General features: G+C 39.5%; 1 protein-coding gene across 4 annotated transcripts in view; it reads left to right on the forward strand.

Moving 5' to 3' along the window:
- Positions 1–4,858: 4,858 nt before the first annotated feature.
- Positions 4,859–12,350, forward strand: part of zbbx (zinc finger, B-box domain containing) — a 53,292-nt gene continuing 45,800 nt past the window's right edge. For all 4 annotated transcript variants that reach the window (XM_056373242.1, XM_056373238.1, XM_056373239.1 and 1 more), the window contains exons 1-3: positions 4,859–5,033; positions 6,328–6,461; positions 6,943–7,056. In XM_056373242.1, the coding sequence (XP_056229217.1) occupies positions 6,397–6,461; positions 6,943–7,056 (179 nt within the window). In that variant the 5' untranslated portion in view covers positions 4,859–5,033; positions 6,328–6,396. The remainder of the gene's footprint in view (positions 5,034–6,327; positions 6,462–6,942; positions 7,057–12,350) is intronic.

The following is a 12,350-nucleotide window of genomic DNA, read 5'->3' on the forward strand; positions in this document are numbered from 1 at the left end:
GTGAACATCAGAGTCATCAGTAGCGTCACTGCCTGCCATCAACCTCTCTTGAGCCCCACTATAACTGTCAGACACTTATCTGAGCTTTGACAGATGTGCGTGATCTCAATGTATGTACTTTGTGTGTGTGTGTGTCTGAGAATGTCTGGGAGTGTGACACAAAGCCATCAGCTTAAGCTACTCCACATGATGAAGAGCCACTCACGTGTGTTCCTCAGTGCTCCTCGCCCTCTTCCACCTTCATCTCTCACGCTCATCCATCTTTCCCTCCACTCCTCGATACTCAACCTCTCAATTTCTCACTTGGCCTTTGTGTCCAGCCCTCTGGCCCCTCTCCCCCTTCACCACAGCTCTCATTACCTCTCCGTCTCTTTCTCTGTGACATCCAGTGACTGGAGCCATCAGTTCCTGACACTGTCATATCCTCCTCACTCTGTCGCTCTCGTCTTTCTTTCCCTCGTGCTGCAACTCTCGTCATCGCTTGCTCTCTCACTCCACTTTTGTTCTTCCTCTGTGATTTCCTATCTTCCTTTCAATCAATATAGTTACCTCCTCACTCTGTTGGTCAGTCTCTCTGTTTTTCCTTCCATCTCTGCTGCTGGATTATGCTTTGTTTTATTCCTTCCCCTGTCACTCATATATCCAATGTCAGTCCTATTTATGGCTTTTAGATATGCAGTGCATTAGTTACTCTATAACAAATGTCATATATTGTACCAAATTCTTATTTCTGAAAGTCAGCATCCACCTCTTTCTCAATATTCTCCTCTAACCTCTTTTTTATTTCTTTATGGCTCTTTTTTTATTGAGTTCAATTGGTTTCTCTTGTTTCTTATTTTCTTCTATTCAAAGGCAGAAAATGCACACACAATGACTTACACATGCACACCACACACATACAAGTATATCAGCCTATACAGGCCAGCTAATCACACACCCTGTGTCAGCAGGAAGTCAGAGGGGAATCATTAAGAGAGACAATATTCTGTCTGTCTTCATGATTTCAAGGACCTGGAAAAGTATTCCTGCCAATGATCTCGTCGCACTGTGGCCTATAGTGAAGGCACTGATCCTTATCCTCTGCTCTTGCCTCTTGACCTCCTCATCATTTAGCTCACACATTTTAGACTGGCACTGAATAGCTCTCTTCACAGTCATGGCCTGAGAGGGAGTTTTCAGTGATGAAACCTCAGTGAGAAGGAATCTCATTATTTTCAGAGGATGGGACCTGCTATTGAATGTTCCACAAGTGACAGTAAATTAAGGTTGCAGCCCTTGAAACATCCACAGTTGGAAATAAAGAATATCTTGGATTTTAATGAAGGGTCATTGTGATGGCAGTGGGCATTTAGTGCAGAACAACAATACCAGACAGAGAGTTTTACCAGAAAACAGATGCTCCAGTCTCTGTTTTTAATTGGCTAAATCATATTAAAGGTGGTGCACAATTTCAAAATGAACAATTGCATTTGCCGATAGTAGTCTGACTGTAGTTTTGAATTTTGAATTGTATAGCCACATTAAAGAATACATTTCAAATTTAATAAAAATCATCTCATCTCATCTCATCTCATCTCATCTCATCTCATCTCATCTCATCTCATCTCATCTCATCTCATCTCATCTCATCTCAGCACTACTGATTTCCTAGCTAGAGCTTCATATCCTTCCATCATAAACATGATAACCAAGCACCAGGGTGCTTCTCAGGGCTGTACTTGATTCATTTTATTCCTCTCTTGCCTTGAATTTGGGACAACTTACACATTTATTCATATTAGTATGTTGACTTCTTCCCAAAGTGCAATTCACCAAAACATCTGAAAACACCTCTGTAGGTTCTGAGATTTCTGTCATCCCTCAGACAACCCCATCTCTTTCCAGAATCATTGTCTCTATTACTCTGGATAATCCACACACCTCTTCTGTCAGCAGTTTTCTTCTATGTCTTCTTTTCTTTTGTTTTTAATGTAATTCTACAATGCTGATCACACCACAAATTAAATTAAATTCCACAGGCATTTTTCACAGCACACATTTTGACTTGTCATTGCAGTAATAGCGCATGTGGGACTTTTAACAATGTCTGTTAATGATGGCTCTGTTCCATTCAAGTGTCACAGTAAGTGAGAGTGTATGTGGTCCACTTGGACCCTGGAACTTAACATGATTCTAAATGATTTCTCTATCATTCATTTTCAGTGTGGGGCGAAACAGGAGCGCAGCGATTTGCACTGTTGCCTGCCAGTCAAAGTAAGAAGGTTCCTGGATCATGGGCCAGCTATTCTTCCCGTCTTTGTTACTTGCTCTCATTTTCCCCCCAACAGTCCAAAGACAAGCAGATCAGGTGAACTGGAAGATTAAAATAGCCTGTATGAATGCATTTGCCTGGTGTTAATCCTATGATGGACAGGTGACCTGCTTCCCCACCATTTGTGCATGCAGGGATTGTCTCCAGCCCCCTGTGACTCTGAATAGGAATAAGTAGGTGTAGGAGATGGATGTATGAAAGCTCCCAACCACCTTTTTCAAGGTTATTTAACAATTTCTCCATTATTTCGTCAATATACTCCCAGGATTATCTACAACTCCCCTGTGCATACCAGGAGTCACAAAAAATGGTGTTGATTCTGGCTTGCTGATGACTTTCCCCCTCCTTTCTTCCTCTCGGCCTGTTGCTGCCACTCTGTCATCGCTAAAAGGTTTCCAACCATTGCCAAACAGTCAATATATATCCAGCATGCCGCCACCGAGGAAGGTTTAACCCAGCAGATGACATTCAGTACAGCGCCATAATCATTGCCTCCTAATGAATTAAATAGCCCTGACATTTCACAGCGCAACGCTTGTCCTTTTCCCGCAACTGCTCTGCTGTTGTACCCCTCCTTTCATGCATGCTGTCGCTCTCTTGTTCTTGTTCTTCCTATTGCTTTGCTTTTCCATGTGCCTTCTGGCCTCTTGCTATGCCCCCCCCCCATCATTTCTATATCCCTCGCTCCCCTTCTTACTCCTCTCTCTTCTTCTCACTCGTCCACTCATCGGCATGCTGCTGCACGCCCTGCTGTCTATGCAGGCAGAGCTGAGGGAGAGAGAGGGAGAGAGAGGGCGAGAGTCACTGTTTAGCAGCAGAGACAGAATCCAGCTGGAGGGTCATGACCCTAAATGACCGTCCACGCTCACACACACACACAGGCACGCTCAATAAGTCATACACCCACACTTCCCTGATGGCAGGAGCAATAGGTCATATGCCAACGATGTAGGAAGACAGAGGGAGAAAGAGACAGAAAAAAGGAGAGGAGAGAGACAGAGAGAAAGAGAGTGTGAAAGCAGGTGTGTTCAGTGCTTGCTGAGCTATAATCGTCCTGTGGTTTGGTAGGGAGGATGGCAAGGAAAGATAGAGACAAAGAAAAAAGTAGTAATGGTAGGGGCATGGCCTGCAGAAGAAAAGAGTACTTTTGCAATAGCCTAATACCAGTGAGTTTCTTTTGTCCTGGAATACAGATTAGGGCTGGATGGATGACTGCCGAGCTGCACGTTATGGGACAGGCAGACACATGTGCACAAACACACTCTAGCTTTTAGTTTCCTTTCTTAGGCATATACATAGGCATATGCAAGACCACAACAAAGAAATATCATAATGATAATCAATAATGTACCTATTATGAACTTTAAACTATTGCTCACTTGTTAGAGAATAATCAGTATTTACTATATTAAAAAGATTTTTGTAAATATCTAAAGCACCAATCAACAGTGTTGTGTTTGATTCAGTTCCCATGGGTGTCTCGGTGGTATAGACATTTGTAGTGATTTAAATAAACTTATTTCTATATTTAGGGGTAATTAATTTTAAACTCAAACGTTTGTTTCTTAAAATGTGTGTTAAAACTGCATAAAGATCAATAAAGTGTCATGCAAAACACTACACAGAATTGATCCTGTGAAAGATTGCTCAAATAGATATGGATAGTTGTTGTGATTTCTGTGAGCTGGCCAAGGACACCCCATTAATTCTTTCACTGTGCTTACGCTGGAATATTTTATAGTCTGATACGGACACTTGGTATGTGCTGAAGCTGAACTCTTTTGATAATTTTTTTAATGTTACAGCAATAGCCTAATGTATGTAAAAAATAAACATTTAAACAGAACTTTTAAGCTTGTCAATGATAAGACTGTATTCTAATGACCCTTGCAATCTAAATAGTAGCCTACATTTTGTTGTTGTTTTCTTCCCTATCCCTCTTTGATTGTCAGAGAACTGAGATTTCCCTTTGCTCACACTGTACTTTTATGTAATAAATAGATACATGGTGGCTCAGTTTTCCTGTAAACAAACAAACTAACATAAGTACTCTTGTAAGCACAGATACACACTATATCCCTCACTTTGGTCTTATCAAATTCATTCCAGCACATTTATCTTATGGGGCTAATGGGAAATTATTTTGCTTCTGATCTCTAATACTTGTCAACATGAAAGATCTAAACAACATCATCTTGGATGACTTAAGACTACTCTAAAGTCTGTTGAAAAAAATAACGAGGGTTCAAAGCTCTAATCAAGAGCTATGAAAAATTTATCTTGATGCTGTGAGGATTTTAATTAGAAGGGAATTCCCGCTGCCCATGATTACTGAGGCAATAGGGGACTTTTTCTTTTTGAATCCGATGTTTATTCCCTGAACAAACAAAGGAATACTTTTATAATTTTGTTGAAGTTGAAGATTACTCAAGAAATTCAGGCAGGGAAACGTTCATAACAACAATCTCAAACTGTATCCGGTAAACTCGCCAGCTGCAGGGCTATCGCGAGAGAGGCGTTGTCATAGTAACGATAGCCCAACACAAACGCCCTGAGCTCAGAGACTGAAGCATGCTGTCGGCGAAAAACTTCATATAGCAGGCGTGAATTATTAAAGTATTCCCTTTAAGTGAAAGAACATAAAACAGGCTGAATTGAAAAGTGAAAGATTGATTGTCCTGCCACGGGCTGGTAAACCAAGGACAGTAACGGAGAGTTTAAGGTCAGTTAAATATTCTCAACTGTGTGTAAGTTGAAGTTAAAGAGCTGTTACGTTTGTTGGCTTCACTACTACCTCTCAATAATTACCGTGTCACATTTACTGTTCAATTCCTGAAAGCTTTTAGGTGAGTTACTGGTTCATTTAGCTTAAGTCAAATGAGTCTTTACATTGACTCCTTCCTGGTAAATGCTAAGGTAGAAAAATGGCTGCTTGCATTAACGTTAGTGTTGGCTAACGTTAGCTCGATATTGTTTTCATGAGGGGGTAGCCACATTTAGTCAAACAAGTCCACATTTTACCATTTGGCACATTTATTCTAGTTATTTGCAAATATTTACATTAGTTTTAATGGACTAGAGATTTAAAACGATGCATTTTTTTTGCTTTAAAAAAAAAGTCTTGGTTTGGACATAGACAACGGAACAACAGTAAAGTAGGAACACAATTATGTATTTTCACCCATTATTGCCAAAAAACTACGGATTTCCACTGTGGTCACCAGGAGTTTTGTTTACTCACCTGAAGTCACCCTGTTGAAGCTGTAGCTTTGAAAAGCTTCTACTGTCATACAACTAAAAGCTTTAGGATGCCATAGTTTATCTGTCATCTGAATGTCTACAATACAATTTTTTTTTCAGGTCATGGCAGGAAAATCACAGGTGTGACTAATAATAATCATAATAATCAAGGCTGCGCCCTGTTCAGTTTTTCCCTGGTGTAATACATAGGTCTAATGCTTTAGTGGTAAAGCTGCAATAGGAACTTAAATGTTCTTACTTACAATTGTGATATTCCTGTTTTCCTGTTGTTACAAATCATACAAGGTCCCCTGTGAAAACAGGTTTTAGATTTTAGTTAGCTATATTGTGCTGTTGGTGGGCAATCTGTTGGGCAAAAGGTTCATATAGATTTTCTTCAGCATATGGAATGTCAGGTTCTTTGTTAAGAGGTTACCCATCTTGAGTGAAACAGAACAGTAGCTAATCACCACCACCTAATGTCACTATCAGCTGTCTTGCTATTGTAACAATATATTATATCTGCCTTGCTTGCTAATTTCCGTAATTGGCTTTTACTGCTTTAAAGAGTTGCCAGAAATTTGTCAAACGCATAAGTCTGCCAGATACAATTTAAACACACAGGACTGCTTGTTTTAACTGCCTCTTTTACATTTGAGTAAATCTGTCCCAGCTATTTTGCTCATTTCATTGCAGCAGCATTCATTTATGGTGGTGTGTGATTTAGCATGGGCCCAGCATGAGTTTTATGCCATTACTGTTGGTTTTTATTGCAGAAGAGACTCTTTGAAAAAAGCACAGCAAAAGACGCTGGAGGAATACCTGAGCCCCCAGAAAGAAGAGGCATGAATTTAAATGACTTTGTGGTGCTTCCTAACAACAAGGCTAAATCCATCAAGCTCAATGCCAGGTAAGATGAGATAAGATCAATGATGTGATTTAAGGCATTTGGTAGAAGCCCATTAGGGTTACTTGGTTGCCATACTATTTCCATCTGTTCCTATTTAATTTCTGCCTAGGGAACAATTATTTCAAAAAACAGAGTTTCGGGGAACATAAACCTTGAGACCTGGATTCTGATAGTTTTCAGTACACTGTATTTGTTATCTTCATAATGTCCAATGCAAACTCAGTCCAATCTCCTATTGTAGTTTCTCATTTGCCAGCAGGTAATTGACTGAATTGATGTCTGGCTTGGTGGTACCCTGATCCAGTGACTAATTGATTAAAGTATTGATCAGTCATGGCAACAGGGATCTACTAGTGCAGCAGATGAATTGAACATATTGATGAGAGCCTGGCTGTCCAATTCGACGGAGTAGGTCATTTGTATGATTGATTGTTGTTGATTGATTGATTATATATGTGAGTGTGTGTGTATGTTGCCATAGGAACCTGCAAGAACTGCAGATGGAGACCGTATCTCTGGCCCAGGAGAGCAAAGAGATGGAGGAGAAACTGCAACAGCTGAAACAGAGCATGAGTAAAGAGAAGAGGGAGAGAGGGTGAGTATCAGGATCACAGTTGGTGTACTAGAGGAGGTGGGGGGCAAACTTGAGTGGGAAAGTGAGAATGGAAGTAAGATGGTGGAAAGCACCAGACAGAAGGAGACAGGATGAGTAAAAAAGGGAGAGAGAGAGGAGAGGATAGTAAACAAGTATGTGCAGGATGGGCTGCAGCAGCTTTAACAGAAAACACAAAAGGGGGAGATGCATATTCCTGAACCAAGTTTCAACTCACTGCACTGATCATTTTACTGCTCCTTGTGTTGTCTGCACTCCATCATGTGTTATTAGTTTGTTGTGGTTTGACTTGTGTTGGATTTTATTTAGTAAACCCATCTAGCGCCAGGGCTCGAAGGATGGAGCTGCCCATCTGTCAGTCTATCTGGCTGTCCAACTCTTTTACCCAGAGCATGATATCTCAACAATTATGATTGATTCCCATAAAATTGAGTACTTAAATATTCCGCATATAGTATTTGATTTAGCATGTGCTTGTATTGAAATTATACCATTATCATGGTCTCAGTGACTGTCAGTGTCTGCTTAAAAATTAATATAATAATGTCAACATTTTCACATAGAAAAGAGAGGGTGAAAAGAGATGGAGGAAGGCCAAGAATTACAGGAGGTAAAGGGAGGGATCAGAGAAGACTGAAAGGGAAGAGCTAAAGGGAAAAGGGGAGTGTTGAGAGAAAGTGTATACAGCAGACTTTCTATGCAGAAAAACATCAAGTTCAGCCTGCCACAGCTAAACACAGAGGGAGGGAACAGAGCAGGTGACTAATGGAGAGACTGAATACAGTGAGAGGGGTAGAGAAGGTGGGAAAAAGACTGCAACAGCCATAAAAGAGCAAAGAAAGGAGACATAGTAATAGATAGAGAGATGGAGGAGGAGAATAAATGACAGAGAGAGGGAGGTCAATGACTTCTCTACCTGTAAAGGTCAAGGTAAGGTTTCCGAGGAAGGAAAAAAGGAGCAGTCAGAGAATTGAAAAAAGCCACTCATAGATAAAGTAGGCTCATGCTCATGTAGTCGACTATTCTAAAGGTCAGTGGAGCCCTACCGACACTTGGTCCGAACAACTTGTATCCAACATTACTCATATTTTCCATTCACAGGAATCAATGGCCAACAATGTTACCGAAAACTGAAAGTCAATAATGGGAAGGCATTTTTAGCACAGGTGGAGGGCATAAGAATGAGTAAAAATATATAGGGAAAGCATTTTATGTTAAAATGAGCCTTAAAATAAAAGTAATAAAATTATAAAAACATGACAAGCATTGACCCAAGTATTGTATTTGTTTTTAGTTTTTATTTCCTTACTTTTCCCAATCATAATCAGAACTACTAACTACTTATTCTGATTGTGCCTGTCTGCAGTGTATTTTGTTTGACAAGCTTTTGTTCAGGCCCTGTAATTGTTGCTGTCTTTTCAATAAGGCTTAAATTTCTTTGCAACATACAATATATCACCTGTCACAACTCTTCAGAGTAATTACAGGGGATTTTCTGGTCCATCACATGCACTGTTGCCCAGTCAATGCTTGTATTTAATTCCATAAATACTTATCAAATATTTATTTCTTTTTGAGAGGCTAAGGCAATGATAAAAGCAGGAATTACACAAGCCAGTGATAAGGTAAGAAATGACTTTCAGTAGCAGCAATAGAAAGTTTCAGTTGAGCACAGACATGTGTGCTTTTCGAGAGGCTTGTAAAAATCACTCCTCAAAACAGATGAACTGCACGTTATTCCTATGATACAGTTCAGTGAGCATTCAGATCACAAGCAGCTGCCCTTCAGTTAGAAGTTGAGTTGTAAGTCTGCGTTTCTGAAAAAAAGAAAAAAACAAAACAAAAGCAAGAGTGCACTTATGACAAAGAATACAATACTTACATAGATTTGAAATAAATACAATTTCTCTGAGATTTTGCATTTTGATCCCATGTGGATCCACATTAATAATAAACCATAACTTGTTTTTTTTCACCCATTTCTCTATAGTTTATCTCTCATATCTCTCATTTGATGACTGAGGTTTTTTCATATTGAACAGAGAGGGTTCGTATTCAAATAAGTCTAGGCTGAACTTGGTGAGATCATAGGAACACAGCGTAATCATGTTCTCTTAGAGGTAGATTTATTTTCCTCTTTTAAAAGTCAGGTCTGCACATAATGAAATTGCCTAAGTCACTGTGCAAATGATTAAAAGCAATGGAAACAGACTTTTCTGCTAGTCCCCAACATTTCATTCTATTTCCATGTTCTCACTTTAGACAGTGTTTTGTCTGTTATTCTGTTTTGATGACCAACAGTGGGCAGAATACAAAAATAGTTGTTTTATTTGTGATAAACACTTTCTATAAAGTTGTTGTGGATATATGTCAGTGATGAACTGGCTGTCATAAGACCACATCTGCTGTTACAGATTCAAGCATGAATACAATGGGACTGCTAACACATAGTGCACAGGCACATACACACAGAGACACACAAACACATGCTGCCACAAATTTATACTGGCCCATTACTGTGTGAATGTCTGTGTGTATATAAAACTATTAAAAATGTAAAAATCTTACATGCGCATCTTCACATTAATTTAAAATAGATTGGATAACACACACACACACACACACACACACACACACACACACACACACACACACACACAATAGCATTTATTTTCTCTCCCCATTTCATTACAGAGTATGTACCTTCCATTATCCAACAAATTCAGATTGAGGGGCATCCCAGCCTGTGTGAGCAGGAAATTAATTTGCAGAATGAAAACAAACACTGGTTATTAATGTGATTGTTTTATTCTCCATTCCTAGGTCACCTCATTTCATCTCATTTCATCTCATTTCATTAATAACTCAGAGATGTGTTACCCAATGTGAAGTTATGGAGAACAGTGTAATAGGGGCGTATATCACAATATATGAGCACATAACTCAGAGACAGCTTTAGGGAGAAGCGGAGTACGTATATTACACACAGACTTCAAGACTTCAAATAGTAACAGCCAGAAAAGGGGACACACACATATGCACACAAACACACATTTACAGGCAGCACAGCTAATTACAGTATCAGTGATTTAGAGCTGAGGTATGATGAGAGGCACTCTTTCCACATGAGGCATTTCTATCATTTCAAATTCATACATCATCACAAACAAGGAAATGCTCACTGTAGATTATAATTGTAGGTTAATGTATTTAATGTTTTTGGAGATGTGTGTGTATATGTCCTAGTATATGAACACTACTTTGTTTCTCTGTGGAGGCCTAGCCCTAATTAAGAAACCATACATCAGCATGGGGATAGGGCCGTCTTGTCCAGGCTGCACAAACGATAAGCACATAAACAGCATTACCTGTCACACTGAAATACTGCAACATTTACCGCTCCGCCGGCCCCTCGATACGGATACGTGTGTGTGTGTGTGGCTGCCTGTTTGTGTATTTTTGATACTAGCTCTCCATAAATAATAGAAGTTTTGTTTGTGCGTGTTTTTGAACACCTTGCAGGCGACAGTGGGTACTGCTTTTTTTTTTGGGCTAATTTCTGTCTTGTGTACTTAATCAGTAAAGACACGATCAACTGGACAGGAATCCTGCTTGAGCCCCATGTCTTTGAAGTATTACAGCATAATCTTTGACTTACTTTCAATATATTTAACATTTGTGTGTGCGCCAACTTGAAACAAGTGGAAAGATACAGCAGGAATTTGTGTATGAAGGTAGGAGAAAGATTCAGCTGACTCAGCTACTAAGTTTGAACAGATTAAATGGTGAACTCTGTGTATGATGTGGCTGAGAGGACACTGCTAACAGGTAAAAATTATCATTTTTACTTTGCTGTTTAGAAAAATTAGTTAACATTTCATTTCAGATTGGCCATTGTTGATTAGAAATGCTCTGGTGATTTGTTTTCATGTGCAGTGGTGTCACTTATCGCTTTGACTGTGCAGAGCTGTTGTCAAGGAGAGCAGCATTTTAACACCTTTTTCATTTCTAGTGCCACTGCTGGTTAAAGATGAAGATGGGAAGCAGGGACTCTATCATTCACAGCAATTCCTTTGAATCAGTTGACATGGATCAGATGATTAGTTGTGCTACTGCCTTTCAAGTTTAACATACTGCCATATTTTTTTATCAGTTTTTCCAAACCCAGTTTGTGTTGTATATTTGCTCTCTATTGGAAGAGGATGGAAGGTAGAAGTAAAGTTTGTAGGATATGTGATAAAACTGAAACACATGAACTTGGACTGAAGAGCAGTCGAGGAGTAAATTACATTATTGGATACTAAGATAAAAGAGATACACATGTCCTGTCAGGCTGTTACAATTGGACTTCACATTAATGTAGCTACAATTCCCTCCTGTCTTTTATCTGAAAGCTGTGTGTAGTGATGCAGCAGACCTTTAGATGTGTAACCCAGCTTAACATTTTGAATCAATTAATTAGTACACCTCTAATGAAATAGAGGAAACAGTTTCTCATCAGTTCCTCTCATTGACATGGGAAAAAGCAGACAGGGATGAGGTTTTTGGTGGTTAATCAGGTGTTCTGGTGTATAATGTGAAGGTTACCTGGATTCTCTTTAAGCTTCCTCTGTCTCTTCCTCACAGAACATGTGAGTGTGTCTTTGAAAAGTCTTTCCTGAAGATCTTCAAGCTGTATTTATGCCTGTCCGTCTCTTAGATCGCAGAGCTCCCGCAGTAGATGAATGTACGCACCCAAAGAATAGGCGTACAAATTCAGTTTGCTGAGAGGAGGTGTGGTATAATCAGTTTGTGAACTGTGCACAGGCGATAATAAAGCCAGACCGGCAGCTTGGAGCAAATGCAGTACATCATTCTCTGTTTTGGCCCGCCGAGCCACAGATTTAATGTAGCTTTGTCTTTAGGCCTACATGGCTTATAGACACTAGCTCTTGCCTTATCTAAAAGTACAGTTGAGGTTCCCTCTTTCCTGCTTCCTTTGCTTTCTCTTTTATTTCTGTTGGCTCTTTATTTATTCCCATTTTTTTGTCTGTATATGTAGTTGATTTATGTCTTTTGGCTCCTTGTGGCACCTGTTTCAGTCTGTGATCTGACACTGTTCATGCCGGACTAAAATGTTTGAATGTTTGTGTTTATATGATTCTGTTTCTAAATCTATCTTGCCTTTGGTAAGTTTCTTTCTTTCTATCTGAGCCCTTTTTGGCCTGTTTCTCGTCTCACAAAAGGAGAGAGGAAACTGAGAGAAGACACAATTATTTTGGCATTAGAATTTGAAG

This window comes from Seriola aureovittata, chromosome 4, assembly GCF_021018895.1.
Source record: "Seriola aureovittata isolate HTS-2021-v1 ecotype China chromosome 4, ASM2101889v1, whole genome shotgun sequence".
NCBI lineage: Eukaryota > Metazoa > Chordata > Actinopteri > Carangiformes > Carangidae > Seriola > Seriola aureovittata.